The 28,000-nt window shown below is 65.4% G+C and overlaps 4 protein-coding genes across 5 annotated transcripts in view; 2 read left to right on the top strand and 2 right to left on the bottom strand.

Moving 5' to 3' along the window:
• The window catches only part of LOC136053900 (SCO-spondin), a 34,293-nt gene extending 27,966 nt beyond the window's left edge, over nucleotides 1–6,327 (bottom strand). The window contains exons 1-17 of the mRNA XM_065744862.1: nucleotides 6,227–6,327; nucleotides 5,931–6,137; nucleotides 5,762–5,844; nucleotides 5,487–5,657; nucleotides 5,216–5,415; nucleotides 4,946–5,048; nucleotides 4,621–4,779; nucleotides 4,443–4,528; nucleotides 4,176–4,298; nucleotides 3,943–4,105; nucleotides 2,888–3,128; nucleotides 2,658–2,796; nucleotides 2,465–2,591; nucleotides 2,211–2,383; nucleotides 1,881–2,102; nucleotides 1,645–1,810; nucleotides 629–881 (exon numbers count right to left, since the gene is read on the bottom strand). Coding sequence (XP_065600934.1) covers nucleotides 629–881; nucleotides 1,645–1,810; nucleotides 1,881–2,102; nucleotides 2,211–2,383; nucleotides 2,465–2,591; nucleotides 2,658–2,796; nucleotides 2,888–3,128; nucleotides 3,943–4,105; nucleotides 4,176–4,298; nucleotides 4,443–4,528; nucleotides 4,621–4,779; nucleotides 4,946–5,048; nucleotides 5,216–5,415; nucleotides 5,487–5,657; nucleotides 5,762–5,844; nucleotides 5,931–6,137; nucleotides 6,227–6,327 — 2,717 coding nt within the window. The remainder of the gene's footprint in view (nucleotides 1–628; nucleotides 882–1,644; nucleotides 1,811–1,880; nucleotides 2,103–2,210; nucleotides 2,384–2,464; nucleotides 2,592–2,657; nucleotides 2,797–2,887; nucleotides 3,129–3,942; nucleotides 4,106–4,175; nucleotides 4,299–4,442; nucleotides 4,529–4,620; nucleotides 4,780–4,945; nucleotides 5,049–5,215; nucleotides 5,416–5,486; nucleotides 5,658–5,761; nucleotides 5,845–5,930; nucleotides 6,138–6,226) is intronic.
• Nucleotides 6,328–8,721: 2,394 nt separating this feature from the next.
• Nucleotides 8,722–27,883, top strand: LOC136053928 (zinc finger protein 585B-like). The gene is made up of 5 exons (XM_065744900.1): nucleotides 8,722–8,787; nucleotides 8,935–9,036; nucleotides 9,135–9,224; nucleotides 9,310–10,615; nucleotides 25,235–27,883. Exons 1-5 carry the CDS (start codon nucleotides 8,754–8,756, stop codon nucleotides 27,678–27,680), a joined length of 3,978 nt encoding a protein of 1,325 aa, XP_065600972.1. The 5' UTR covers nucleotides 8,722–8,753; the 3' UTR covers nucleotides 27,681–27,883.
• On the top strand, nucleotides 13,026–13,802 carry LRRC61 (leucine rich repeat containing 61). The gene has a single exon (XM_065744890.1). It carries the CDS (start codon nucleotides 13,026–13,028, stop codon nucleotides 13,800–13,802), a length of 777 nt encoding a protein of 258 aa, XP_065600962.1.
• On the bottom strand, nucleotides 14,224–15,917 carry RARRES2 (retinoic acid receptor responder 2). Of its 2 annotated transcripts, none has more exons than XM_065744894.1 (5): nucleotides 15,693–15,917; nucleotides 15,047–15,151; nucleotides 14,697–14,801; nucleotides 14,471–14,597; nucleotides 14,224–14,376 (listed from the first exon to the last, which is right to left on the bottom strand). In XM_065744894.1, exons 1-4 carry the CDS (start codon nucleotides 15,855–15,857, stop codon nucleotides 14,484–14,486), a joined length of 489 nt encoding a protein of 162 aa, XP_065600966.1. In that variant the 5' UTR covers nucleotides 15,858–15,917; the 3' UTR covers nucleotides 14,224–14,376; nucleotides 14,471–14,483. The 2 variants fall into 2 exon arrangements, with proteins under 2 accessions (XP_065600966.1, XP_065600967.1); XM_065744895.1 differs by having other exon boundaries at nucleotides 14,224–14,371.
• Nucleotides 27,884–28,000: the final 117 nt, after the last annotated feature.

The raw sequence follows: 28,000 nt of genomic DNA, 5'->3' as shown, positions 1-28,000 counted from the left end.
GCAGTAAGGGCTGGCACCTCCGTGTAGGGCATCGGCTTTGGGGTGCGTGGAGTGGGTGGGATGAGTGGGATGCTCGGGATGGGATGGGATGGGATGGGGTGGGATGGGGTGGGATGGGATGGGATGGGGTGGGATGGGATGGGATGGGATGGGATGGGATGGGATGGGATGGGATGGGATGGGATGGGATGGGAGCCCAGTCAGCCCCATGCCTCTCCAGCACTCCCAGGACCCCCTGAGATGCTGCCCCCAAGGAGAAGGGGCCTCCATCAGCACCCAGGTCCTCACACAGCTATGGGCTTGTCCTGATCCCCAGGAGGGCAGCTGGACCATGGAGCTCAGTCCCCACCAGTGGTCTGGACCCCGGCCCCACCAGAGGGATGGTGAGCGCATCTTCAGCGGGGGCACCGCCGCCACGTGGCACAGACATTCAATGAAACCCACCTATCCTGCGGCACCATCACAAACAGGCCATAGGGTGATTTCATCAGGCGTCTCCTGCCACCACCCCACACCTCCAGCAGCATCCCGGCCCAGCTGGCCCCACAGCCACCTCCTGCAGCATCCCATCTGGGTGGGAAGACCCCAGCCCCAGCGGCCTGAGGACGTAGAGCCCCGTGGCACGCACCATGAGTTGCAGCCCTGCCGGATCTTGCTGCCTGCTGGGTAGAGCTCGCTGCTGTGCTGGCAGGGACAGATGTCTGGTGCAATGCACTGCCCGTTGTCGTCCAGCACCAGCCCCTGGGGGCAGTTGCAGCCGGAGACACAGATGTCATCGAGGCCGGGGCAGGAGCTGGCCCCGTCCAGGCGCAGGTCGGCACAGGTCCTGCCACAGGGACTGCTGCACTCCTGGTACACCTGGCCCCCGCTGCACTGAGCGCCTGCAGGGATGGACGTGGTGCAGGGAGCAATGACAGCCACCCTGCCCTGCACAGCCCTGCACCCCAGTGCCTGGCTCCATCCATCACATCTAACCTGTTCTGCCTCATGCTCCTCAGCCCATCTCTCTCATCCCATCTCATCCCATCCCATCCCATCCCATCTCATCCCATCCCACCCCATCCCATCCTGTCCCATCCCACTCCACCCCATCCCATCCCGTCCCATCCCACCCATCCCATCCCGTCCCATCTCATCCCATCCCATCTTGTCCCAACCCATCCCATCCCATCTTGTCCCATCCCATCCCATCCCATCCTGTCCCACCCCTCATCATCCTGGCCCACCTCACCCCACCTCATCCGTCACGCCCTATCCCATCCATCTTGACACATCTCATCCTGCCCCATACAGTTTCATCCGTTCAGTTTCCCTCCTCAGTCTCATCTTGTGTCATCCCATCCTCATTCCACCCAATCCCACACGTCTAGAGCTGTCCTATCCCATCCGTCCCATGTGAACCTGTCCCATCCATCCCATTGCATTCCATCCTGCCCCATCCCACCAATTTTGTTCCACACTATCCTGTCTCATTTCATTTCATCCCACCCCATTTCATCCCACGCACACTGTCTCATCCACCGGGACCAACCCATCCCATCCTATATCCCACCTATCCATCCCATCCCATCTCATCCCACCCCATTCACCTTGCCCCAACCCCCCCTTCCCCCCCCCACCCCATCCCACCCCCAGGCCCCGCACCACAGAAGCTCTCATTCCTCCAGCTCAGGGCTGCTCCCTCCTGGGCGCACTCCCGTGCGTAGGCAGCCAGCGCGGAGCACAGGCACTGCTTTCCAGCGGGGCAGGAGCAGACGTCGTAGAGGCAGAGCTGGTGGAAGGGCTCCCGGTCCACGAGCGGATGGCAGGGCTAGGGACAGGAGGGGACGTGCAGAGCCGTGCACACCACGGTGCCGGCACCGCGTGGGGCAGCTCAGCACCTGGAAGGATGCACCGTGCAGGATGGCACAGGCGGCGGCAGCGAGTTCCCTCCGAGGGGCGTAGGTGCTGCAGGGCTCGAAGGGCACGGGGCTGAGCACGGGGCACTCCGTGGACACCCGGTACTTGTTGGCAAAGGCGGTGACGCCGGCTTCCACGTCACCCACCGGTGTGGCAAAGTCGTCCCGCTGGTCCCAGTTGTAGGTACCACAGAGCCCACGGACCTACAGCACAGGGACAGCGATGGGGCAGGGCACGGCGATGGGGCAGGGCACGGCGATGGGGCAGGGCACGGCGATGGGGCAGGGCATGGGGCAATGAGCGGGGCTCACCTTGTTGGCAAAGGTGGGCTGCAAAGTGATGTATGCTGCAGGGGTCTCCAGCCCCCACAGCAGGTGAGCCCCAAAGGCCTGGAGCAGCAGGAAGGAGGATGACGCTCGGCGTACAGACAGCGCAGCGCTGGCAAAGGGCAGCGGCACCGTGTGCCCATCCACCACCACCTCTCCTGTGTGGGAGGCAGGAGGTGGTGTAAAGGGAGCACGGACCCCGCTCAGTGCCCACCGCCCCGGCCCAAGCCCGGGCTCACCTGTGCTGTGCAGCTGAGCTGAGGCCCCCGGCACAGTGATGGAGAGCGCCCGGAGGCAGCTGAGGGGCCAGAGACCACCGCACGCCTCCTGCTCCACCGTGATCCGCAGCGTCCGCTCCATGAAGTCCTGCGGGCATGGGGAGCCCTGAGCCCCGGGTACCCCCACCACAGCCCCCAGCCCGGCCCTCTGTACCTGCACCAGGGTGTACTCGCATGCACCCGGGAAGGAGAAGCGTCGGCGGTCGAAGGTGACGTAGTGCAGACCCCCCAGCACCGCGCACTCCGCCGCACATCGGTCCTGAGTGCAGTTCCAGCGGCCCCCCCGGCACGTGCTGAGGGGACAGGAACAGCGCAGGGGGTGCTGAGCCCCAACACGGGGGTCTCCCCCGCCGCGGGGCTCCCCCCGTTCCCACCAGCGCTCACCATCGGTTGCAGCGCTGGCGGATGCTCTGCCCCGGGGCGTAGGGGCGGCCGCGATGCAGGCAGGGGCAGGAGCTCTGCGGGACGCAGCCCCCCCGCTCCAGGAGGAGCCCCGGGGTGCACTCGCAGCCGCTGGCACAGTCGTCCCGGCAGTGCCCCTCCTCGGCAGTGCCTGCAGCCATGCAGCTGGCGGGGCAGGAGGACACGCAGTCCGAGTAGCGCTGCCCTGGGCCGCACTGCCGCTCTGCGGGGTGCCAGGGCTCAGCTCTGCTGTGTTGTGGCACACAGAGTGCCACCGTGTCCCACCGCAGCTGAGCCACCGCATCCCACCACACCGCATCCCACCGCGCCCCGCTGCATCCCACCATGATGCGCTGCGCCCATCCCGACTCATTCCAGCGTGTTCTGTCACATCCCACTGCCGCTGTTCTACCATAGTCCATCATCCCACCGCATTCATCTTAGCATCCCACCGTGTCCCAGATCCATCCTACCACATCCTACCGTATCCATCCCACCGTGTCCCAGATCCATCCCATCATGTCCATCCCACCATGTCTAACCACCTCCACCCCATTATGTCCCAAATCTATCCCATCACATCCCACCATCTTCACCTCACCATGTCCCAAATCCATCCCACCACCTCCACCCCGTGTCCCAGATCCACCCCACCACATCCCACTGTGTCCATCTTAGCATGGCCCAAATCTTTCCCACCATATCCCACCGCGTCCCACTGCACTCCTGCAGAAGCTGTGGGGCTGTGCACGTGGGTGACCGGAGCACACGCACGAGCCGTTAGGGCGGATGCAAAAGCAATTTGGGTGCACCCACAACACATTGGGGTGCACACAAGTGCCGTTGTTGGGCCACTGGGGTGCGCGCAAAGGTCATTAGGGCGTACGCAAAAGCCGTTGGGGGCACGTGGGAGCCGTTGGGGGGCCCACAAGAGCCCTCAGGTGCACACACACCCCATAGGGGCGCACATACGACCCACTGGGGGTCCCACACGTGGGCTGTTGGGGTGGGAGGCAGCCTGGCCCCGCAGCCCGTACCGCAGAGGCCCGGCCGGCGCCACTCGATGTAGGCTGTGCGCTGGGCGCAGTCCCGCACGTACGCGGCCAGCGTGTCGCAGACAGCGGGGGGAGGTGAGGGTCCCGTGCCCCCGTCCCGGCAGTGCAGCTCCAGGCAGGCCTCGTAAAAGCCACGGGGGTCGACCTGGTGTGAGAGGGACCGTCACGGCACGGGGGGTCCACGTGCCCCGACCCCGCAGAGCTGTGGGACTCACCGCATCGTGGCACTGCCGGAAGGGGTCGGTGAGCAGCGTCCCGCACACGGCCTCGGCCGCACGCTGCTCCGCGCTGCCCATGGCGCAGCCGGGGCCGGGCTCCAGCGCATCGCTGCAGGAGAGCTGCACCAGGGTGGGGTCAGAGCGGGACCACCCCACTGCTGCGGGGCTGTGCTGGGGGTGGGGGGGGGACAGCCCCATGGGAGCCCCGCGGGGCGCTGCGCGGTCCCCATCTCAGCCCTGTCCCTGCTCTGCATGGCCCCGTACCTCAAGGTCGGCATCTGGGATCCTCCACGAGTTCCCAAAGCTGGCGGCCAACGGGGCCACGTCCCCTCCAAGCCGCAAGAAGTCATCTGCGGGCAAAGTGGGGTTGGGGTCACGGCGCGCACGGCCACGCCACGTCCTTCATCACCTAGCAGCAGCGCTTTGGCACACGGGGGGTTACCAGTGGGGTCGTCGTTGTAGGGGCCGCAGAGCCCCCGTGTGCCCCCCCGCAGCTCCGCGCTGACCGTCACGTAGACCGTCCCGCGCCCGTCTGCCTTGAGGCGCACGCCCAGCCCGCTCTCCACGGCCACGAAGTCCCCGAGCCAGGTGACACTGATCCCTGTGGGGACGTGACCAGGGCGCTCAGTGGGGCGCAGAGATGGGGAGGGGAACGGGGGGGCTGAGGCTGCTGCTGTCTCCTCGTGTCACCCCACGTGGTGAACTGCCGGCTCCCCAGCCATGTGGGGATGAGGACACACAGCCGCCCCACAGCCCTCAGCCCTCACCGCGGTGCAGGCGCGGCCGTCCCTCCGGCACCACCGCGCCGTTCACAGACACATTGTGTCCCCGTGCCACCACCGTGTCCAGCCCGAACCTCATGTGCAGCACCTATGGGACAGCGGCCGTGAGCGGGGACCGGGTGAGGGGACAGCGGTGGGGACCTCAGTGGCTCTGTGGCACGCTGCGGGGACAGCCCCTCCGCCCCAGAGCAATGACCCACGGGCTAACCCAGCCACCCTGACACCTCCCCCCACCCCCCCGGGGCTGGTGGGTACCGGGGGGCTGCCTGCGGCGATGCCGATGGTCCAGGTGCCGTCGGTGGAGGCAGCCAGGCTGTAGGCACACTCTCCCCGGAAGCCGAAGTGCCGCCCATCGAAGCTGCGGTAGCGGGATCCGGCCCACGCGACGCAGCTGGCAGCGGGACGGCGGTGCCGGGCAGTGGGACCCCGCGGGGCTGCGGGTGGGGGTACATCGCCTGCGGCCAGGGAGCGAGAGCTGCTCAGCCGGCACCCGGTGACACCCCGCGCCCCGGTGCCCCGCACCCACCGCCGAGGGGTTGGTGGCTGCAGGAGAAGCAGAGCGCAGAGGAGCTGTTCCTCCAGCTGTGCCCCCAGGGCTGGCGGCAGCACTCGGCCATGCTCACGGCGGAGAGGTTGCGGGCACCCAGCGCGTCCTGGCACTGCCAGCCGGCGTGGCATCGTCCCAGTGAGCCCTCCGCTGCGGCGCAGGGACACAGCTCAGCACTGCGGTGGTCCCCAGCCCCCCCACTCAGCCCCACACCGCATCACCACGGTGCTGTCACCACGTCCCCCAGCCCCTACCCTCGGCGCAGCGGGGGCCCCTCCAGCCGGCGCAGCAGGCGCGCACCGTGCGGTTCCGCACCACCGTCTGCGTCTCCGCAGCTCTGCAGGGCAGGCACGGCCTCGGTGTCAGGCAGAGGGCACAGGGATGGCCGTGCCCCCCCCCACCCCCCCACCAATGCGTGCCCACCTGTAGATGTAGCACAAGGCAGCCCCGTGCTGGGTGCTGGCTGGGGGCACGCCGCGCTCCCCCCCGTACACCTGGCGCATGCGCTCACGATCGATGCGCCAACCTGCCAGGCTGTACCGGTACATGCTGGGGCACGGCACCGCGTCCTCGCGCCGGGGCGTCACCACCTCTTCCTCCATCACCTGCTCCGTCTGCTCGCACCACCTCCTGCGGCGGCACCCACCACCCAGCCGGGGTCACCGGGACCCTCAGTGCGCCCGTCCCGGCGCGGGGACCCGCGGGGCCGCAGCACTCACCCGTTGGCAGCCTCAGCTGCCACGCAGAGCAGCACCGCGGCCGCGATGCCCACATCCGTGGGGCGCCCGTGCCACCGCCGCCGCCGCACCGCCCTCGCCATCGCTCGCCGCTTCTGACCTCCACAGAGGGGGATTTGGAGGTGGTGTTAACGGAGAACCCACAGCGTGCAGGGACAGCCCCGCTGCCAGCCCCAGCCCCCCCGTGCCATGCAGGGACCCCTCCTGGTGCCCCCGCAGCTCTGGGTGTCCCAGCTCAGGGCGCACAGTGGGGTGGGTACTGCAGGGATGAGGATGCGGTCCCGGTCCCCATAGCTTTGCCCATGGGACACCCCCTGCCCGGTGGGACCATGTCAGGGCTGGAGCTCAGGGGGTACAGTGCCCGATGTCCCCACTCCCATCCCCTCACCTGGGGCTGCTTGGACCCACAGCGCTCTGTCCTCAGACCTCTCCAAGCCCCACAGTCACCCCAAGGAGTGGCTTTTTATGGGGTGGGTCCGGCTGACTTGGGCCAGCTGTGGGGCTGCTGATTGGGCCCAGCTGCTTGCCAGCAGGACCCCCCCACGGCACCAGGGAAACCGAGCGCCGTTTCCAGGGCAGAATGCTCCGGATCGGTGTCCCCGCTGTGTCCCCCTCATCCCAGCCAGGATGCTCCTGATCCCCACGTCCTGGTCCCGCTCATCCCCACCAGGAATGTGTGTGGGAACTCTGCCCAGCGCAGGGGGGACTCAGTCCTCAGCCCTAAGGAAAGCAGCCCCACAAGTTGGGGTCACCTTGGGCAGCCCTGGCCGTGCTCCCTGCTCCCGGCAGCCCCATGTACCCCCACACCCCTACACGCACAGCCCCGTGCTGCCCCACTCCAGCCCCATCCCTGTCTGTGAACCCCACAGCCGTGTCCCCGTATCCCCACGGCTGCATTCCCCTCTGTGTCCCTCTGCCCAGTTCCATGCCCTGCGCTCCCAGGCTGCTGTGCCCCTCTCCCTGGGCCCACGTCCCCATCCACACGCTGTGCCCCTGTTCCCGACTCCACATGCTGTGCCCGGCTTGGGCCACCTTGCTCTGCAGTGGCACAGCACGGCACGATGTGGCATGGCATGGTACAGCTCAGCACAGCATGGCATGGCACAGCATGGGACACAACAGCTCTGCTGGGCACAACACACCTCGGCACGACACAGGACAACTCAGTGTGGCATGGCTTGGCATGGCACAGCTCGGTTCAGCAGAACATGTAGCTGCTTGGCACAGCTTGGCACAGCACAGGACAGCTTGCTTTGGCGTGGCTTGGTATGGCTCAGCATGGCACAGGGCAGCACAGCTCAGCATGGCACAGCTTGGCACAGTTCACAGCACGGGGCAGCATAGCTTGGCATGGCATGGGATAGCATAGTGCGGCTTGGCACAGCTCAGCACAGCATGGGATAGTATGGCATGGCTTGGCATGGCCTGGGATAGCATGGCACATCTTGGCATGGCATGCAATTGCACAGCATGGCTTAGCACGGCTTGTCATGGCATGGGGCAGCACAGCTCAGCATGGCATGGGATAGCATAGTGTGGTTTGGCACAGCTTGGCACATGGCAGTTAAACTCATCTCGGCATGGCATAGGATAGCGTGGCATGGCTGGGCACGGTTCAGCATGGCACAGCTTGGCACAGTTCAGCAGGGCATGGGATAGCATAGCGTGGCTTGGCACAGCTCAGCATAGCTTGGCACAGGGCAGCTAAGATCAGCTTGGCACGGCCCAGCTCGGCCCTGCACAGTTCAGCACAGCTCGGCCCTGCACAGTTCAGCACGGCTCGGCCCTGCACAGTTCAGCACGGCTCGGCTCAGCTTGGCACAGTTCAGCACGGCCCGGCTCGGCCCTGCACAGTTCAGCACGGCTCGGCTCAGCTTGGCACAGTTCAGCTCGGCCCGGCTCGGCTCGGCTCGGGGCGGAGCTCTCAGCCCAGCCCACCCCATCCCGCCCCGCACGGCGCTGCGCGGCGGCCGCCGGGAGCTGTAGTGCCGCGGCCGTTTCCCGGTGCGGGGCCGCGCCGGGGGCGGACGGCGGAGCCCCGTGGGCGCTGTGCGGGGTCCGGTGCGGTGCGGGCGGCGGCGGTCGGTCCCGGAGGGGCGGGGGGAGGGGGCGGGGAGCGGGCGGCGGAGCCGGCGGGCGGCGGCGAGAAGGGAGAGGGGAGCGGGGCCGGGCCCCACGGCGGCGGCGGCGGCCGTAGGAGCGGCGGAGGGGCGAGATCCGCCCCGGGACGGCGGTGAGAGCCCCGATGGGGGGTGGCGGCGGGGGCCGGGGACAATGGGGAGAGCCGGGAGGGCGGGGCGGGGGCGGCCGGGGACGCGGGGGGTGGGGGGTGGGAGGGTCGGGAGGGCTGTGCGGGACGTGGGGTGACGGGAGGCGGAGGGCGGGGGGTCAAGCTCCAGGCTGGGTGGGGGGTGGGGGAGGGAACCGAGCCGTGTGTTTCCCGTCGCCCACCCCCCGTCTTCATGCAGCCCCCCCCCCCCCCCTTCGCCGCGAGGCCGACGGCAGCGCCATGAGGGAGAACTTCGACGCCCTGCTGGCCCTGGGTAAGGCTCCGCTGAGCGCTGCGGGCTTCGCTCCCGTGCCCCGCACCCGGCGGCTCCGCACCGATCCCGGTTCCCTCGCGGGTGGGGGGTGGTGGGGGGGGAGGTCGCGCCGTTCCCCGCCGCTCAGCTCCGCCCCGTCCCGTGCAGGCGTTCCCATCACCAAACCGGAGCCGGTGCCGCAGGCGGAGGAGCCGCCGTGTGCCGGGGCGCAGCTGGAGGACGGCGAGGCGGCGGGCCACGCCGGCTCAGGTGGGTGCCAGGGCTGCGGGCGGGCGCCCGTCCCACCCCGGGGTCTGCGTGGGGCCGGGGTGGCACACGGCACCCGGCTTCACCGCGTGCCCCCGCAGCGAGGCTGCTGGTGCCCAAGGAGGAGGCGCTGCCGGAGGGCGATGCCGATGGCGGCGGTGCCGCGCAGGGAGCAGAGCTCGGCTGCTCAGGTGAGGGATGCGCGGGCACGCGGCGGAGCCCACGAGCCCGTCCCGGTGGTGCCCGGGACACAGCGGAGCTGCTCTGTGCCCGCAGAGGACTGGCTGGTACGGAAGGTGAAGGTGGAGGATGAGGATGAGGAGTGGGCAGCCGGGCTGGGCGCCGAAGCCCTGCTGGCGGGGCAGCCCCCGGGCAGCGCCTGCAAACCGGAGCCGACGGAGGAACCGGAGCTGCCGGAGGAGCCGGGGGAGCTGGGCTACGGCACGCTGCCCGCCTTCGCCTGGCCGCTGCTGGGCGAGGGCCCGGCGGGCTCGTGCCAGCACTGCTGCTGCTCTGCGCAGTGCGGGCAGTGCGTGCCCCCCGCCCCGGCCCCCCCGCGGCCCTTCGCCTGCGCGCAGTGCGGGAAGGGCTTCGGCAAGAAGGCGCACCTGACGCGGCACCTGCGCGTGCACACGGGCGAGCGGCCGTACCCCTGCGCGCAGTGCGGCCGCCGCTTCCGCCAGAAGATCCACCTGCGCTCGCACCAGAAGACGCACACGGGCGAGCGGCCCTTCCCCTGCCCCGAGTGCGGCCGGCGCTTCCGCAAGAAGACGCACCTGGTGCGGCACCTGCGCACCCACACGGGCGAGCGGCCCTTCGCCTGCGCGCGCTGCGGCCGCGGCTTCGCCCACAAGCAGCACCTGCTGCGGCACCAGCGCCTGCACGCCGAGCCGCCCGCCGCCGCCGAGCCGCCCGCCGACGAGAAGCCCTTCCCCTGCCCCGAGTGCGGGAAGAGCTTCAGCTGGAAGAAGAACCTGACGTCGCACCGGCGGCTGCACGCCGAGGGGCGGCCGTTCGCCTGCGCCGAGTGCGGCCGCGGCTTCAGCGACAAGCGGCACCTGACGGCGCACCTGCGCGGCCACATGGGGCTGAAGCCGTACGCCTGCCCGCACTGCGACAAGACCTTCAGCCACAAGCCCAACCTGGCCACGCACCAGCGCACGCACACGGGCGAGCGGCCCTTCGCCTGCCCCGACTGCGGCCGCGGCTTCGCCCACAACCAGCACCTGCTGCGGCACCAGCGCGTGCACACGGGCGAGCGGCCCTTCGCCTGCCCGCAGTGCGGGCGCTGCTTCAGCTCCCGGCCCAACCTCATCGCCCACACCAAGGCGCACGCCGGCGCGCGCCCCTTCGCCTGCGAGCAGTGCGGCCGCGGCTTCAGCCGCAAGTCCCACCTGGCGCGGCACCAGGCGGTGCACACCGGCACGCGGCCCTACGGCTGCTCGCAGTGCGCCAAGCGCTTCAGCTCCAAGACCAACCTGGTGCGGCACCAGGCCATCCACACCGGCCACCGGCCCTACATCTGCACCCAGTGCGGCAAGAGCTTCAGCCGCAAAACCCACCTGCTGCGCCACGAGCGCACCCACGGCACCGCGCCGCGCCAGGCCTGGGGGGCGCCGGCCCCGGCCCCCGCTGCGCTCTGCCCCTGAGGGTCCCGCACCGGCACCACGGGCGGGTCCGGCAGCTCCGGCGTGGGACGGGCACTGCCGCGGTGCCCGGGAGCTGTGCTGCGTTGTGGCAGAGGTGGGATGGTGGCACGGTGGAAGGTGGCGGCTCCCAGCGGGGACCGCGGTGCTCCGTGCGTGCTGCGCGTGGGCTCGGTGCCGGCGCAGCCCTTTCCATGCAGGGTGCAGCTCGGCGGCTCCGGTGCCGTGCCCGCGGCACTGCCGGTGGCTCCTGTGGGTTCCCACTCATGCTCCCACCCTGCCCGGGCGCGGCCGCCTCCACTGCGGCAGGAACAAGTCCCAAATGCCAATAAAATGCCCTTTGCCAAGTTTTCCTCGGGGATGTCGTGCCAGAAGGACATTGCATGGGGCGGGGATGTTACAGGGGAGGGGGGCTGCACGGTGTCGGTGCCGTGACTCGGTCACAGACCTGGAGGCCAAAGGTCCCAAAGGTGCCCCGGCTGCCGCTGGTGCAGCGATGGCCGTGTGCCCGAGGGCTGCTTTCCCCACGTTGTGCGGCGTGCTGAGCTGAAACCGCGCTTGTTTGCTCGTGGAACCGCGAGCTGGAGCTGTGCAGGAGCACACGTAGAAATGGGCTCTTGTTGGCACGGGGCAGAGCAGGAGATGCAGCCCACGGGAGCGGGGCGAGGCCTGGCTCCACGCATCACTGCGGCCGTGGGTGGGGGCCCGGCCCTGCAGCCCCCACGCACCGCTTTATCTCCCGCTGCAGCACCGCGGGGCTCCCGGCCGCGTTTCCTGTTATTGCGGCACAGTGCCGGGCGCGATGCCCGGGGGGTCGGTGGCCACGGAAGGGAGGGGGCCAGGGCTGTGCCCGCTGCTGCCCTTCCCTTGGCAGCCGGGCACCTTCCGGCCCCAGGATGGGTGCAGCACTCGGGGGGAAGGGTGGTGCAGAGGGGCCACGGTGTGGAGCTGATGGTAATAAGGGAACAGACCGGTGGCTTGGGGGCCCAGGGGACGTGGGGGGCTGGCCCCGGCGTTCCCAAGAGTCTGCATTGAGCTGGGGCAGATCCAGGCACTGCTTCTGGGGCTCTGCAGTGTCCCTACTGAGCCTGGGGAGCAGGGACATCACCGGGACAGCAGTTAGAGTGAGACTGCGGGCACGGCTGTGGGACAGGGATGTCTCCAGGGACGCTGGTCACAAGAAGCCTACGTGTGTGGCTATGGCATGGGGACACGACCAAGGACACTGCCTCTGCTGAGCCTGGGGACCGGGGACATCAGTGGGGCCACCAGTCAAGGCGAGTCCGTGGGCGCAGCTGTGACATGGAGACGTGACCAGGGACTCTGATCGTGGTGAGGCTGTGGGCACAGCTGCAGTGCAGGGACACCAACCACCCCCTGTCCTACCCACCTGTCTGTCCATCAGTCCCTCCCTTCCTTCCTCTGTCCCATCCATCCACCCATCCCTTCATTCCTCTTCCGTCCATCCATCCCTCCATCAATCCCTCCTTCCCTCCATCCGTCCATCCGTCCATCCATCCATCCGTCCATCCGTCCATCCATCCATCCATCCATCCATCCATCCATCCATCCATCCATCCATCCATCCATCCACCCTTCCATCCTTGTATCCCTCCATCCGTCCGTCCCTCCATCCATGCCCTCCCCCCCCGCCCCCCCCCCGTCCCTGCCCCCCCTTCCTGCGGTTGCTTTGCCGTTGCTCGCTCCGCCCGCTGTCGCCATGACAACGGGAGGCGGAGCCGAGGGGCCGCCGGGAGCCGCTGCTCGTTGAGTGCGGGCGGGGGTGAGAAACGGGGGCACCCGAGAGGGGGAGGAGCACAGGGGTGGGTAATCTGTGCATGCACAGGGGGTCCCACCAGCCCTGAGCCACCCGAGAACCCCTCCCCCAGCATCCATTCCACAGTGTCCATCCCAGAATGTCCATCCCCGAGCATCCCTCCCTGACTGTCCATCCCTCACTGTCCATCCCAGAGCGTCCATCTCAGACTGTCCATCCCTCGCTGTCTGTCCCTGAGCGTCCGTCTCTGAGCGCCCATCCCAGAGTGCCCATCCCCCATTGTCCACCCAAGAGCACCCATCCCCAAGCAGCCATCCCAGAGCGTCCATCTCTGAGCATCCTTCCCCCAGTGTCCATCCCAGAGCATCCATCCCTCATTGTCCACCCCGAGCATCCATCCCTGAGTGCCCACCCTCGAGCACCCATCTCTGAGCACCCCTCCCCTAGCATCCCCCCCTGTGTCCCTCCCTGTGCATCCACCCCTGAGCATCCCACCCAGGGTTCCCCTCCCCTGCTGTCCCCGCAGAGCTGTCCCGGTGCGGTGCTGTCCCGGATCCCCGCAGCCCGACATGGAGGCGCGGGCGGAGAAGGGCGAGGACGGTGATGGCACGCGCATCACAGCCCAGCTGCTGAAGGCCACCACCGGGGAGTTCGCTCTGGAGTCCATCCTGCTGCTGAAGCTGCGCGGCCGCGGCATCGCCGACCTGGGCTGCCTGGGCGACTGCGCCAACCTGGAGTGGCTCGACCTCTCCGGCAACGCCATCTCGCAGCTGGGCCCGCTGGCCGGCCTCAAAGCGTTGGCCGTCCTCAACCTCTCGCGCAACCGCATCTCCAGCCTGGAGCCGCTGGGCTCCTGCGAGAGCCTGCAGAGCCTCAACCTGGCGGGCAACCAGGTGAGCAGCCTGCAGCAGCTGCGCTGCCTGGCCGGCCTGCGGCGCCTGGAGAGCCTGCGGCTGCGCGACGCGCTGGGCCAGCTCAGCAACCCCGTCTGCTCCAGCGCCGCGTACCGCGCCGCGCTGCCCGAGCTGCTGCCCGGCCTGCGGGACGTGGATGGCGAGCGCGTGTCGGGGCGCGGCAGCGAGCTCTTCCAGCTGTGCCGGGACCTCGACAGCTCGCTGGGACACGGCCCCGGCCCCGCGCCGCCGCGTGCCGCTCAGCCCTGGGTGCAGGCGGGCTTCTGGGAGCCGCCGCCGCTGCGCCGCAGCTCCGTCGTGGAGGAGGCGTACCGGCAGTTCGGCGAGGCGCTGCGGGAGTGCCGCGAGCTGGGACGCCGTGCCGACGACACCATCGCGCAGGCGGAGCGGGCGCTGAGCGGGCGCGCTGAGCACGGCTCCTACGTCTTCTGAGCCGCCTGAAGCCGTCGAGGAGCTGCGCTGTCCGGCCCCACGTGCGTGGGGTGGAGCTCTGGGGGTTCCCAGCTCGGGGGCTCCATGGGGACCCCGGGATGTGGGGAGCGGACTCCTGCTCTCGCAACAACACAGCGGATGGGCTGGGGGGGGGGGGTTTGGAAATGTCCCCGTGCTGCAAAGAGTGGGGGGGAAGATGGGGGATGCGCGTGGAGACCCAGAGGGGGTCATGGGGTCCTGCTGCTGGAGCGGCCGTGCAGTAAATGTGCTGTCCCTGAGGTCTCTGCTGCTCTGTGTCAAATCCCTCCTCCCGAGACCACCAGCGCACGCCCATGGAGCAGAGTGTGGCAGGGGATGGCACGGGAGAGCCGTGGAGCCCGCCCCCCCCCATTACCCCACACACAGCCTTCCCAAGTGGGAATGAAACAGAGAGCCAGAGGCAGAGCTGAGGTTTAATGGTGCATGCAGACACTGCCGGGGGGCATTGCGGGACGACCTTCCCTTCACTGCACAGCGCTGGGGGGCGGCAAGCGGGGGGGGCCGGGGGCCCCCGTGTCAGCGTCCTCCTGCTGCACTGCAGAGAGGGGACATGGGGTGCCGAGGGCTGTCTGCAGGAGGAATGTGGTGCCTGCAGCTCCCCGTGGAGGGGCTCCCCAGGTGGGACCTACCGCGCGCGGGCAGCTAGGCCGGCAGCCCCTTGGAGAAAGCAAACATGCCGGGCAGATAGAGGGCATCGCTCGCCTTGCCAGCCTCCTCCACGGCCCTGCACTCAGCCTCGTCACGGTGCTTGATCTCCTGTGGGGCACAGCATGGGCGCTGGCACCACTGGGGGATGCGCTCCCAGAGCACATCTTAGAGCCAAGCCCCCCACACCCCCCCCCGGGAGCAGCTCACCTTCACGGCCAGGTGGTGGCTGGGGCCGCAGTTGTGGTACTTGTCCAGCACCTTGGGGACATCGCTGTTGTCAAACTTGTAGCAGGCCAAGCAAGTTGGCTTCCTCTGCAGAGACGATGCGGCCGTCAGCGCCGGTCCCAGCACCCCCCCCCCCCCCCAAAACCTGAGGATGTCCCCCACTGCCGTGGAGGTGGGCACAGCTGTGTCCCATCACCCCCAGAGCCAGCAGCTCCGGTGGAGAGGACGGGCACACGGCAACCAGAGCAGAAGGGAGGGAGAGAGGGTGAGACCACCCCCTCCCCGTGTCTGGGGATGGGGCGCTGGCTCGGGGGGTGCAGCCCCCACCTCACCCTGTTCTCCACGATCCTGCAGTTCTGCTTCCTCTGTGCCTGCTTCTTGCATGCTGTCGGTGCAAGGTTAAGGCGCAGCTGGATGAACGTCCCCGACGAGTCCACCTGGTGCAGGGGGAACGTCCCATGAGGGGCGGGGGGGGATGGGCTGAGGGCCATGGTTTGCTCAGCAGGGCTGATGGTGGGATTATTGGGGTCCCCACAGAACGAGGAGCTGCTGCGGTGCCTTGAGATGGGCAAGGACCGGGTGGCTCCGAACACAGCCCCAGCATGCCAACGGGGCCAGGAGTAGGGATAGAGAGACCCCAGCCCCGAGAAGCAACTGCAGGCCCTGCTGTGAGGCTCCCAACCCTCAGCATAAACCCACCCTACAGCCCCCAGTTCCCTGCCAGGGAGGGGACAGGAACGGGACAGTGTGTCCTGCCAGGGGACAGCAGGACACCGTGCGCGACGCAGTCCTACGTGCGGTGCGGTTAATGAGTAGCTGAGCCCCGCGCCGTGCCAGCAGGCACCACTGCGCCAGCACAACGGGGACCCGCGGTGCTCAGCATCCCCCAGCTCGGTGACACCTCCTCCTTCACCCCGCACCACCCCACAGCCGCCCTGGGGCGGGACCGGGGGGTCCCTGTGCCCCCTCAGCACTCACTCTCTCGACGGCCCCTTCCACCGACTGCTCCCTGAAGAGGAACTGGACGTTGCTGCGGCCGTGGAAGTATTCCAGCACATCCTTCACCACGCGCCGCTGCAGAGGGCTCTGCCCGGCGGCCGCCAGCGCCAGCACGGCCACGGCGAGGCCCAGCAGCCGCTTCATCCCCGCCGCGCGGCCCGGCCAGCCCGCTGCCCACTGCCTGTTGATTTTGGTCTCTCATTAACCGATTTCCTGGGATCTGCCCCTTTCCGCCCACCGGACGGCCCCGCACAGCCCCCGCAGAGGAGGGGCTGCTGCAGTGGCCAGAGGCGCGCGGGGATGGATGCTGGCAGCCTTGACCCCGTACGCATCGTCCCCTCCGTCCCCAGCACAGCAAAGCCGATGGGGAGAGGTGAACAGAGACAGAGCAGAGATCCTGCCTTGGGCAGCAGAGCAGCAATCGCTCTGGGGCTGCTGGGGGGCCCCATCCTGAGGCCCATGGCAGGGATGGGACAGCAAGAGCCCGAAGCCCCCACCCGCAGGAGCCCTGCAAGCAGCAGTGCGCAGGGCTGGAGCTTTTGGGGCACTTTCTTGTTCTTGCCGTGTCGAGCACACCCATGGTTTACAGTTTTCCTCCACTTTTGGCTGCTTTCCATCGGGTTTTTCTGGATTGAAAGGGCCGGTTTTGTCTCCAAGCCAGCAGGGCTTCCTCCCAGCGCTGCGTGCAGGCTGGGCACAGCAATACGAGGCCATAAAGACACCAGAGAGCACCCAAAGGGACTGTGAGGACGGGGAAGGGTTCACGGGGCAAAGTGTGGGGGCCCAACGGGATCACCAGGCCCAGCATCGAGGCCAACCCTGACACCACGCACAGGCATTGCCTGGGCAGCGCAATGCCAACCCTGACTGACCCCACCTCTGCTGTCTGAGGAGGGGGAAAGGCAACTAGGGAAACTGGCAGAGAGGGGAACAGCGCAGGGCCTCATTCTGACTGCTGGAGGAAGGCTTGCATCCTTCATCCTGGAGGAGCGTGCTGCTATGCAAGCATCTGGATTATGAGGGAAGGAACTGGCTAACTTACATGTAACTGCTGCTGTGACAGAAATAAGACAAGAAAACCTTGTCTTAAAGCAAGCCTTCCTAAAAGTTGGGCCCAGGGAAGAGGAGGACCTCGTGGAATCATCAGCCAACAAACAATCTTCTGCCAACTCCGTGTATGCGCACCCTCAGACACTCGGGTACTTCTGTCCACCCCCATAACTGCCAAAGCCATTAAGCAGAGGAAGCCTTAATCAAACTAAACTTGCCTCCAAAGACAGGTGCTACTGTCCGCAGCACCGTCCCGTGGATAAACCAGATGATGGGGATCGAAATGGGAATGCTGACTTACAGCTGCTTCCACAGGGGGAGAACCGATAATGATGCACCAAGCAGGGAGAAACAAAGAGAAAGCCAACCATGGATGGGGTCAGGAGCCAGCCCCGCCTGGGGGCGGAGCAGTCATCTCCACCCACCCAGACTAGCTGCAGTGCCTGCTGCTGGGCCTGTGCGGCTTCCCCTTCCTTCCTCTGGTTCGATGAACTGGAAGGAGCCTGCTGGATCCTGCAGAGAAAACCCAGAGAGGAACACTGAGCCCTTTGAGCGGTCATTGGAAATCGCAACCCCAGATGGAATGACACACATAGAGCTGCTGCTCATGGGAAAACCGTCGGCTTCAGAAAACGATGGTGAGGAATCGTACAGCAGAAGGTTAACAGAACGGATAACGCTAAGCAGTATTGAAACTGAGATGCTTTACAGGTGGAAAGAGACAACTGAAATAAAGAAGAGTATTCAGCCGTGTGCCAGGCTCACAGCAGGAAACTCCAAAGGAGAACTCTCCAGAAAGAGATCCTTCCTCAGTGCTGGTCAGCCCTTCAATGCGGTCTGGGAGAGCTGGAGCCAGGCTCCACCCCCTCTGCTCACACAGGTGCATTGCCTTCACCTGTGCTCCCATGGCTCAGTGCTCACCTCAGGTGATCCATCAGCAGTTCAGGCCGTGATTCGACAGTTCCCATACAGGAACACAAGAAGATAAATGCAAGGGGAGGTCCAGAGCGATTTATGCCTGAAACAGAGTCTGAGAGGAGCCTGAATACTGATGGGGATGGCTAATGATGAAACAGCAGCAGCAGTTAATAATATCCGGGGTACAACATGAGGTACCCAAAGCAAAGAAGAGCTCCAGATCACAGCACGTGACACAGGCATTGTCAGAGCTTTGTGGGTACTCGTGTGAGGCGGGTGGGCTGACCCCACCAGAGGGGAAGAGAATAAAAGAGTGGTGTTTGATGTGATGTTCACTGGGCAGTCAGCCCCAGATCTGTGAGAAGCTGCAGAAAGTTGAGAGGGATTGGGGGGTGTCTGATTTGGGTGGGACCGAAATGGCCTATGAGGTATACAACAACATGGAAGTAGGAAAGGAACAAAGAGAGAAACAGAACAGTGTAACACAGCCTGCCTGTGGCTGTAGTGCAAGCCATGACCAAGGAAGACACGAACATTTAGAGGAGGGTCTTTGACTGCTTAGCAGATGCCAGAGCTACTTCTCCAGTTGTAGGTTGTTAGAAGACCTTTAAGTATTCTGTGCTGGTAATTGCAGGCACAGGGAAGCAAATGGTTAAAGCCTTTTTGCAACCAATCCGATGTGAAATTGGGAATAAGTTTTCAACTGGTGAGTTTTCATATATGCCAGAATGCCCTTTACCTCTTGCAGGATGGTTTGTTGATTTGATTGTTTGATTTGTTGAACAAAGCAGGAGCTCAGATAACTTCTGGTAAGAGCAAGACATGGGTACACGTCCCGCAAGAGAACAGCTGGCTGGCACATGTCTGTCTATTGCAGGAACCCTTGAGAGGAGGAAGCAAGGAAGAATGAGCGACTGAAACTCCATCTGATGTCGTGGACGCAGTCATTCCTTTTGTGTGGGTGCAGAAGAGCCCGGGGGAGCCACGCCTGCCCCACCGGCAGAAGGAGAACTGAAGCCAGGAGTGAAACTGGTAAGGTGACGGTGATACCCTACGCAGCTGGAGGCTCACGTGGGGATAGAATCTGTCCTTGAGCATTTTCTAATGTGTGGGCCACTGCAAGAGTGCCACTCTGAATACGGCACTCCAGGTCCACCTGTTCAAAAGCCATTATCCATCAAAAGAAGATTTGAGAGCGATTAATGGCTGCTTCATAGACAACTACAGATGATTCTGATATGTACAGTTTCAGATTTGAAAGATTAATTTTTCTTCTGCATTCCCTCAGAACAGTGGAGCCTCAAATCACTTCCTTTTGTATGGGAAAGCCCAACAAAGCACTCAACTGTGCTGAGCAGCGCTTTCCTGAGGATCTACAAACAGTTAAGGCACTGCCTGAAAAGTGGGACAACAGCAAGGCAAGAATTTGTCCATTACTTCACTGACACAACATTACAAACGTCGAGTGTCCTAAATCTGGCACTGCTGTGCAGATGGAGCTGTCTGGAAAGAAAGGGGGTTAGTGACATCTCAAGGCAATCCTCTCAAGTACAGCACAGAAACTCCTTGATGCCATTATCAAGAAGTGGCCGTTACTGCAAGGCCCACAGCCAGGGCACACCCAGGGGAGAGGAGAGTGGATGAAGCTGCCAAGAAAATGTCACTGTCGGTCACCAGGAGTCTTAATTCCTGAGAAGTTCCAAAATTAAGACTCTTGTTTATAGGAAAAAAGAGGCTAAGCTAGCGGAGCTGTCAGGTTGTACCGCAACAGCTGAAGGATGGTAGGCAGCACTTCACAGGCAGGGCATAGTGACCCCTCCACCAACGGGAAAGCAAATGGAAAAGACACACAGGAGCACCCAAACGGGGACAGAAGCTCCTGCTGAAGCTGTGTGAGGGTACGCAGCAGGAATCAACACTGACTGCCAGAAGTATCATCCAAAGGTGCAGGATTTGTCTTAGAATCCTACAATTAAGAGTAGACCTCCCCCAGGAGAGGCAAAAAGGGGTTCTGTATGCAGGGAATATTGCCAAAAGGATTTGTTTTCTAAATTACTGAAGCGTAATGAGTGTAAATGATCAGTATTGGCTGATGCTTTCTCAGGGTGGATTGAGGCATTCCTGTGCTGGATGAACAAAGTGTGGGGAGTACTCAGAGTTTTAGTGAAAGAAATAATTCCAAGATCTGGGACTTCAGGAGGACTCCTGTCAGATAGAGGAGCTCATGTTGTAGCAGAAATTCCCCAAGGGACACCTGGATTCCTGCACGTGAAGTGGGACTCTCACACCCCGTGGAGACGGCACTGGAGAGGTCACGACGAGGGAAGGAACCAAACATTAGAAGGGCAGAATGGATTCGAAATGGAAGGAAATTCTCCAACCCCCAGAGCTACGGAAGGGGTTGGTCCTCTTGACGCCTTGTAGGGGAAACTGCACCCTATAGATCTGGCTGGAAAAGGCGATCGGGCGCACACAGCTGTGGCGATCAAACGCTGAGCACCGCTCATCTTTGGCAAGAGTCCTTCCTCCCCTCCACGGGAACGTGCAATTAAGAACTCCAGGAGCTCCGCACGTCCCTGCGCGTGCCTTTACAGTGGGGGACGAAACGCACCTCTGAACTCGGAACAACTGAGCAATCTGAGGGACCCCTAAAAACAAACTGAACCGGAACTGCAACGCGCACAGCACGCTGGGGGGCGTCACATGGGACACTCTGGCCCACTTCCGGTGCTCTATGGCAGCTCTGCAGTCTCTATGGTGCCGCGCGCCACTTCCGCCCCCCCCCCCTCGGCCTACGAGTGCCGCCGCGGGACATGCGCGAATAGCCGGAAGCGCGGGGCGAGGCGCTCTCGCGAGACTGCGGGAAAGCGGCGACCGCCCCTCGCTTCCCCATCCCCCCCCCGCACCGCGGTCGCGCGCGCGCTCCTCCCGGCGTCGCCGCCGTGCTGACGTCACCGCCGTGCTGACGTCACCGCCGCGCCTACGTCAGCGCGTCGCGGGACGCCGGCGGCCGTGAGTTCCCCCGGGGAGGCGGCCCCGGGGCCCGGGGTGGGGGGGCGTCGCCATGGCAACGCGAGGGCCCGGGCCCGGGCACAGGGCGACGGGGGCGGGCCGGGTGGGGGCCCCGCTGAGCAGAGCGGGAGGGGACCGGGGCGGCGTCCGGGATCCGGGAGGGGCGGGGAGCGGCGACCGGCGACCGTTCCCGGTGCAGGCCGCGGCGGGGCTCCCCGCAGGTCTCCCGTAGGGCCCAGGCCCAGCCCCGCCCGCTCCTCCCGTTTGCCCCCCGGGGAGCCGCAGAGGGCCGCGCCGCGAGGACGGGAGCGCCGAGCAGAGGTCGCGTGGGGGCCCCCACCCCGCGGCACCGAGGCCGTGAAACGTGGGCGTCCCCCGCGGGGCCGTCGTGAACCAACTGCTGCCGCGCTTCAGAACTGTGCTCCGTGTGTCCCGAGGCTGAGAGACACCGACGAGCGACGCTACGAGCACGGCGGAGTGCGGGCCTGGGAGGGCAGCAGGGAGGGCAGCAGGGTGGGCGAAAGGCCCCGCAGCCTTCAGGCCCAAGAGAGATCTCAGGGCCGAGAGGGCGGGTAGCATGCGGGGGGGGGAAAGGTCTAAAAGCAGCAGGACAGCCTGGGGGCCCAAGGGCATAGAAAACAGCGTGCAGCCGAGGGACCCAGAGCTAGAGGCAGGCCTGGTGCAAGGCCTAGGGACTGACAGAGATCAACAGGCCTCGAGGTAAGGAAGCTGTCCGGTCTGACTTTGAGAGGCTGACACGTGTGCCTGGGAGCTTGGAAGCTTGCCAAGAGGGCTGTGAGGAGCCCCCACAAAGCGGTCCTGAGCAAGGGGATCGCAGGCCCCCGTCGTGCTCACCTCTGCTGCAGCGGTCCCCTCGTGGTGGTTGAAACCTGATGGGTATTATCGCTCTCTGTGGCTGAGTATCACGGTGCTGCAGTACCTGGCTAGCAACGCCCGCAGGATACAGAGTTTCTGGGCCTTTCTCTGTGTGTCACAGTCAGATGCGCTCAAGGCCCCAGAGCCATTAATTACAGCAAACCGTAAAGCAGCTCGCAGCCCAGGCTTCACACATCTTCTGGGCCACTACTACTCCCAGCAGCACATGTCCCTAAATAGCCCTCCTAATTAGGGCTAGGTGCTTATCAAGGCATCCCCAACACAGCTGAGGCTCAAGAAAATGCGCCTCCTTTAGAAGCTGTGGCTCTGCGTTGCTGAGCAAGGTGCTGTAACTGCTGAGCAGGAAAGTGACGTGCTCGCCTTGCACTACTTCCAGTCGTGCTCTCATTTGCTCCCAACGTGGTGTTTTCACCCAGAGCCTCACGAGGGCTCGTGTTTCTCATCACGTGATGTCTGTAGGCCCGGGGGCCCAGGAAGCCCTGAGCATGAGGCAGTGCAGTCCTGCTCCAGCCCTGGGTGCTGCCTGGGGACGCTGCGGTGCTGCCCTGACTGCTGGGCAGCTGGCTGGAAGCGCGGTGTTTCCCAGGCTGTGAGACTGCAGCGATTTCTTGGTGCCAGCGTGTTCTGTTATCAGCAGCATCGCTTTTGAATCAAGTGTCCTGCGCTAGCCAGGCCGAGGCTGGGACACGTGTGAGCCCTGGAGTCTGTGTGAGGTGGTGTGGGAGTGCTGTGGCTGTCGCTGTGTCCTTAGACCGTGTCCCGTTGCGCTGCTGCTGGAGGAAGCAGCGAGCCCCGTCGATCCTGCCACAGAAGCAGCAGATTTTTTCCATCTGAGGCTTCCCTAAAACCACCACCCTCACCCCGTGAGACGGAGCGCAGGCAGCTCAGCTTCCAGCCAGGCATACCCTGCAGCTGGGGCACGCGGCGTTGGTGCCAGGCTCTTGGCAGAGCGAGTCCAGCCAAGCACGGCCACGTCCCCGTGGGGCCGTGCAGCTGCGGCCTCCCCCTCCCTGCAGGCAGCAGCGCGGGGCCTCCCCGCGCCTACAAATCCCGGCAGCACCGCGGGCTGTGGGAGGCTGCACTGTAAACAGAGGCTCTGAACTCAGGCCAGACCCCGCCGCTGGCTCCTTCCTTTCCCCTCGGAGGAGGAGGAGGGTCCGGGCGCCCGCCCAGCCGCTCCCCGCTGCGCGCCGCTCTGCTCCGCGTGCCCGCGCTCACTCCTCTGCTCTCGCAGGGACCCGCAGCCATTTGGAGGAAGTTGGGGAAGCTCCGAGCCGACACTGGAAGGTGGAAGGAGAGGACAGCCGCCGCCCCGCGTCACCCCGAGAGCTGGCGTCCCCCCCGTGTGCCAGCTGGGCCCTGGGGGAACCATGTCTGCGGGGGGGGCTCCCCAGGTACGGCGGGGCACTGGGAGGGGGTGGGGGGGCTCTGTCCACGAGGGCTGCCTGCATCGTGCTGTGAGGGGGGGAGGGGAAGGGAGGAGGGGGGGCTGCTGATCCTCTTTTGTGCTGCAGCGCTTCCGTGGTGGCGGCTTTTTGGTGGTTTCCCGGGGGCTGGAAACCCCCCTGGTGGTTTCTTGCTTTTCTCGTCGTTTAGAAACGCTGTAACCCGGGGAAGCTCCACTAGTCCTGTGCAAGACTTTTCCTTTTCCATTGGCACTTCTTGAAGTTGTGACAGTCGTCGGAGCGCTGGCTGGTCTCGGTGCCTTGCGCCATCTGTTCTCCTCGTGTTCCTGCCAAACTGCAGCACAGCTCTGGGGGAGGAAGAGAGGAGTCCTGGGGAGGGAAGGAGGGCGGGATGGGTGCTGAGCTCTGCAGGAGAGCTGCTTTGGGCTCTTTCAGAGGTCTGCTCCTCTGGTCCTGACCCTGGCTTGGTTGGGAAGTGGGGCTCAGCAGTTACAGCTGCAGGTAGCCCAGGTGGGTCACCCTGGGTCAGGAGGGCGGCGGGCACGGGGCGTCTGCCCAGAGCAAGCTCCTCTTGAAGGTCTCTGCCAGGCAGTGCTCCGCTGATAAGGAAGCTGAGACGGCTGTGCTGTGCTGAAACAAGTCAGGGGCACGGTGGGAAATATCACAGGGTCCCTGTGACACCTCCTAGCACCCGGCTCCTGCGCGAGGGAAAGGCCGAGGAAGCGCTCAGGGTGCCAGGATGCTGCCAAGCACTTCTGTGCTTGGTGAAAACCCAAAGAACAGAGAAAACCAGACCGAACCAAACCAGAAAAGCGATGGCCAGCTGCTGAAACGCCTCTCCTCTCTCCTGGAGCAGCCTGCCCACATCCTGAACCTGCTGCCTTACCCCAGGCTGAACGAGGTGCCCAGGGCTGGACATGAGCTGGGTTCTGCGGGTGCAGAGATCCCCTCTGACCCCTGCACAGGTGAGGGCTCGGGGCTGGTGGGGTTCGCCCACGAGGGAGTGGGTTTGGTGCTGCGTTTCTGCGTTCTCCAGAGTGCGGTCGGTGGAGGGCCTGGAAGGAGCAGTGGGGGAGTGGAAACCGTGTGTAAATGTGTGCAAGTGTGGCACCCGGGGAGGAAACCCCCGTCTGCACTGCAGCCGCTCTGGCAGCGGGGCTCCTCTCGTGCAGATGTAGGCTTTTCTTCTGTTTGGGAGGTTCACGTTGTAGTTAATTGCATTTTTGTGGTAGCCTTTGAAATCCTGTCATAAAAGCATCAGGTAAGATCTGAGGATACTTGGGTGAGTTTGTGAAAGACTTTGGAAAGAACATTGTTTTCCGAGGAACGGTGTTCTCTCTCACCTTTCTCTGGAGCACACGTCGCCAGGAGGAGGGAGCGTGGAGCTTGTGTTTCTTTTTATCTTTAATTATGCTTCAGGCAGCAGAAGCTTAAAATAGATGAAAGCGATGCCCTGAGGCTTAGTTAATTTTAGCTTATTTGTGAATTAACGCAGGCATCTCCAGCATAATGATGTGTATGCCGAATGCGTGTTTTGCAGTGTGACAGTTCATGGTGACCAGCTCTTATCCCTTCAACCAGGCTATAGATTTTTCAAGCCCGGTGGCTTGTTCGGTATTAAACAGTCGGAGGAGCCGTTCCCCGAAGGCCAGCAGATGCAGGAGGACAGCAAGATCCTCGTGAGCCCCTGTGCAGGTAGGCGTTGCACGCATCCTCGCTGGGGCTGCTGGGAATTGGCCTTGGCAGGGGATGCTGGTGTTGCTGGAGAGCTGCTTGGGGCCGGTTAGTGGGATTTTCTTTGTCCATTACTGCTGTCTGCCAGCACTGCACTCACCAAGCCACGGGGGAATAGGGCTCTGGGAAGGGTCCTAAACCTCCTGGTTAATTAGGGTGCAAGAAACGCAGCGAAAGACGCCGCTGTTAACACCGTGAATCTTTTTGACATCTAGTTGAGCCTGTGCGAACCAACAAGGTGGAGCAGCCCGATGAGAAGCCCGGGGTCGCCGCGGGCTCTCTGGAGCTGTACCCCCCCGGTGCCAGCAGCTCGGGCCGCTGGTTCCATGGCGGGCAGCGCGCGCCCGAGCGGGCGGGCACGGAGCGGGACGGCGCGGCCAACCTCAGCCCGCTGCCCTCCAGGGTGGGCTGCTGGGTGCCCCAGCTTGGCAACGGCCCCTTCCGCTGTGCCCAGTGCGGGAAAGGCTTCCGCCAGAAGCAGAGCCTCATCACACACGAGAGGATCCACACCGGGGAGAAGCCCTACCGGTGCGGGGACTGCGGGAAGAGCTTCAGCCAGCGGCCCAACCTGCTGACCCACCGCCGTGTGCACACCGGGGAGCGCCCCTTCCCCTGCACGCAGTGCGGCAAGAGCTTCAGTCAGAAGGCCAACCTGCTGGCCCACCAGCGCATCCACGCCGCCAACGAGAAGGCGCTGGCGGGGGGCGAGCAGGAGGACGGGGGCTCCGGCAAGCCGAAGCTGCGGGCCACGCAGCGCAGCTACCAGGATGACACCCCTTTCGTGTGCCCCGAGTGTGGGAAGAGCTTCCGGCAGAAGCCCAACCTCATCACGCACCGGCGCATCCACACGGGCGAGCGGCCCTTCACGTGCTTCCTGTGTGGCAGGAGCTTCAACCAGAAGACCAACCTGGTGACGCACTACCGCGTGCACACCGGGGAGCGCCCCTTCGCCTGCACGCAGTGCGGCAAGCGCTTCACCCAGAAAACCAACCTGGTGACACACCAGAGCACCCACACGGATGTCCGCCCCTACCCCTGCGGGCAGTGCCAGAAGTGCTTCAAGGACAAGGTCTCCCTCAAAGCCCACCAGAAGACGCACGCCCCACGCCAGCGGAGGTGCCCGGGCCGGGGTCCGGCTCCCACCCTGCCCTTCGGGGCTGCGCCCACGCTGCTGCAGCCGGGAGGCCTGGAGCAGGAGGCTGCCTTCAGCCCCATGCCGCCTCTGCCTGTTCAGAAGATCCCCGAAGGCCAAGAGCTGTACTCGTGCACGGAGAAGGGCTTCCCCTCGAAGGAGCAGCTGCTGCCCGCGCAGCAGGCCCCGCTGGCCGAGCAGGCCTTCCCCTGCGTGCAGTGTGGGGAAGGGTTTTGCCCCAAGGTGACTCTGCTCCGGCCGCAGCACGGCCCCACCGCTGAGGCTCCTGCCGGCTGCACCGCGGCCTTCAGCCCTGGCCCGCACCTCCTGGGGCACCTGGGGGTGCAGCCCGTCCTCGGGGACGGCACGGCCCCCACACCGCCCACCCCCGGAGCGGAGAAGCCCTTCATCTGCAATCAGTGCGGCAACAGCTTTGGGCTGTGGATCTCCCTGGTTGCTCACCAGAAGACTCATATGGGACAGAAGCCCTACCAGTGCCCCGAGCACGACAAGAGCTCCGGAGACGAGCTGTCCTCCAAGTCTCCCCAGGAGAAGGACGTGGAGGGCAGAGCCTGGCTGTGCCCCGAGTGCGGGAGGAGCTTCGTGCAGTACGAGCGCCTGGTGAAGCACCGCCAGAACCACCGTGGCCGGGGGCCGTATCGCTGCGACGTCTGCGGGAAGAGGTTCAGCCTGAAGACCAACCTGGTGACGCACCAGCGCATCCACACGGGCGAGCGGCCCTTCACCTGCGGCGTCTGCGGCCGCCGCTTCAACCAGAAGGGCAACCTGGTGACGCACTACCGCACGCACACCGGGGAGCGCCCCTTCGCCTGCACGCAGTGCGGCAAGCGCTTCGCCCAGAAGCCCAACCTCATCGCCCACCAGAAGACCCACTCGGGCAGGCAGCCCTTCACTTGCCTGGAGTGCCCCAAGCGCTTCAAGAGCAAGCTCTCCCTCCGGGTCCACCAGCGCGTGCACGTGGTGGAGCGGCCCCAGAGCGAGCCGGGGCCCGGCCAGACGCCGCCCGCCCTGCAGAGCCACCCCGGCAGCCCGTACCCCTGCTCGCTGTGCGGGGAGTCCTTCGAGGAGCACGGCGAGCTGCAGCTGCACCGGCAGGGCCACGCTGGCGAGCGGCCGCACGCCTGCGCCGAGTGCGGCAAGCGCTTCCGGCAGAAGGTGAACCTGGCCGTTCACCAGCGGACCCACACCGGGGAGCGGCCCTTCCACTGCGCCGAGTGCGGCAAGGGCTTCAGCCAGAAAGCTCACCTCCTCCGGCACCGCCGCACGCACACCGCCGGCGTGCCGCCCTCCTGCTGCGAGGGCATGTGCCCCGCGCACCGCGACGAGCCGGACGCCGGCAGCGCCATGGGGAAGGGCTCCGCACCGCCCGCAGCGCTGCTGCCGCCCTGCTCCCGCGGGGCCGTGCAGGGGTCGCTGCCACGGGACGAGCTGCGGCCCCCGAACCGAGCCGAGAGCCCGTCTGGTGCAGCAGACATCCTTCTGCAGCTGATGCAGGAGGAGCAGCACCTGGTGTCCGGCCCGCAGCACCCGCAGGACGCGCCCGCGGGGCAGTGCCCGTGCAAGTGCTCCGAGGGCGGGGAGGGGCTGGGCGCGAAGCCCGGCCTGCAGCCGCAGTGCTGCTGCGCCGACTGCGTGACCCAGAGGCAGCTGCTGCTGAAGCCCCCGCACGACTGCCGCGCCGAGATCTGGTGCAAGTACGGCGGCTGCGGCAGAAGCTTCGAGGACAAGAGGGTCCTGAGAGTGCCCGAGAGAGCGCACAGCGAAGAGAAGAGCTCGCCGTGCCCGAGCTGCTTGTAACGCGCCCGCCGCCGCCCGCCCGCGCCACGAACCCTGCTGTGTCACTGCTGCACTGCGGACACCAAACCCGGCTGGGTGCGAGCTCACACCGAGAGACGACTGCTGACCCAGTGTGGACTGTGAGAGCCCGAGGTGGGGCGGGCTGTGGGGCCGGGGCGGCTCCGGAGGAGTGCGGTGCTTCTTGGGGACGGGACACGTGTGGGCAAAGCACCTGTGTGGCCGTGGATGGACTGGGACACAACGTGTGAGCTCTGTGATACGGACACGCCGCGTGTGTGGGGCGGGCGGAGCAGCCGACCTGCAGCACCTCTGCTCACCCC

The sequence above is a fragment of the Cyrtonyx montezumae genome, unplaced genomic scaffold (assembly GCF_038088225.1).
Source record: "Cyrtonyx montezumae isolate F1298 unplaced genomic scaffold, pur_monq_1.0 scaffold_32, whole genome shotgun sequence".
Taxonomy (NCBI): Eukaryota; Metazoa; Chordata; class Aves; order Galliformes; family Odontophoridae; genus Cyrtonyx; species Cyrtonyx montezumae.
The sequence above is the reverse complement of the archived record's forward strand: the minus strand, read 5'-3'. Positions and strand labels throughout refer to the sequence as shown.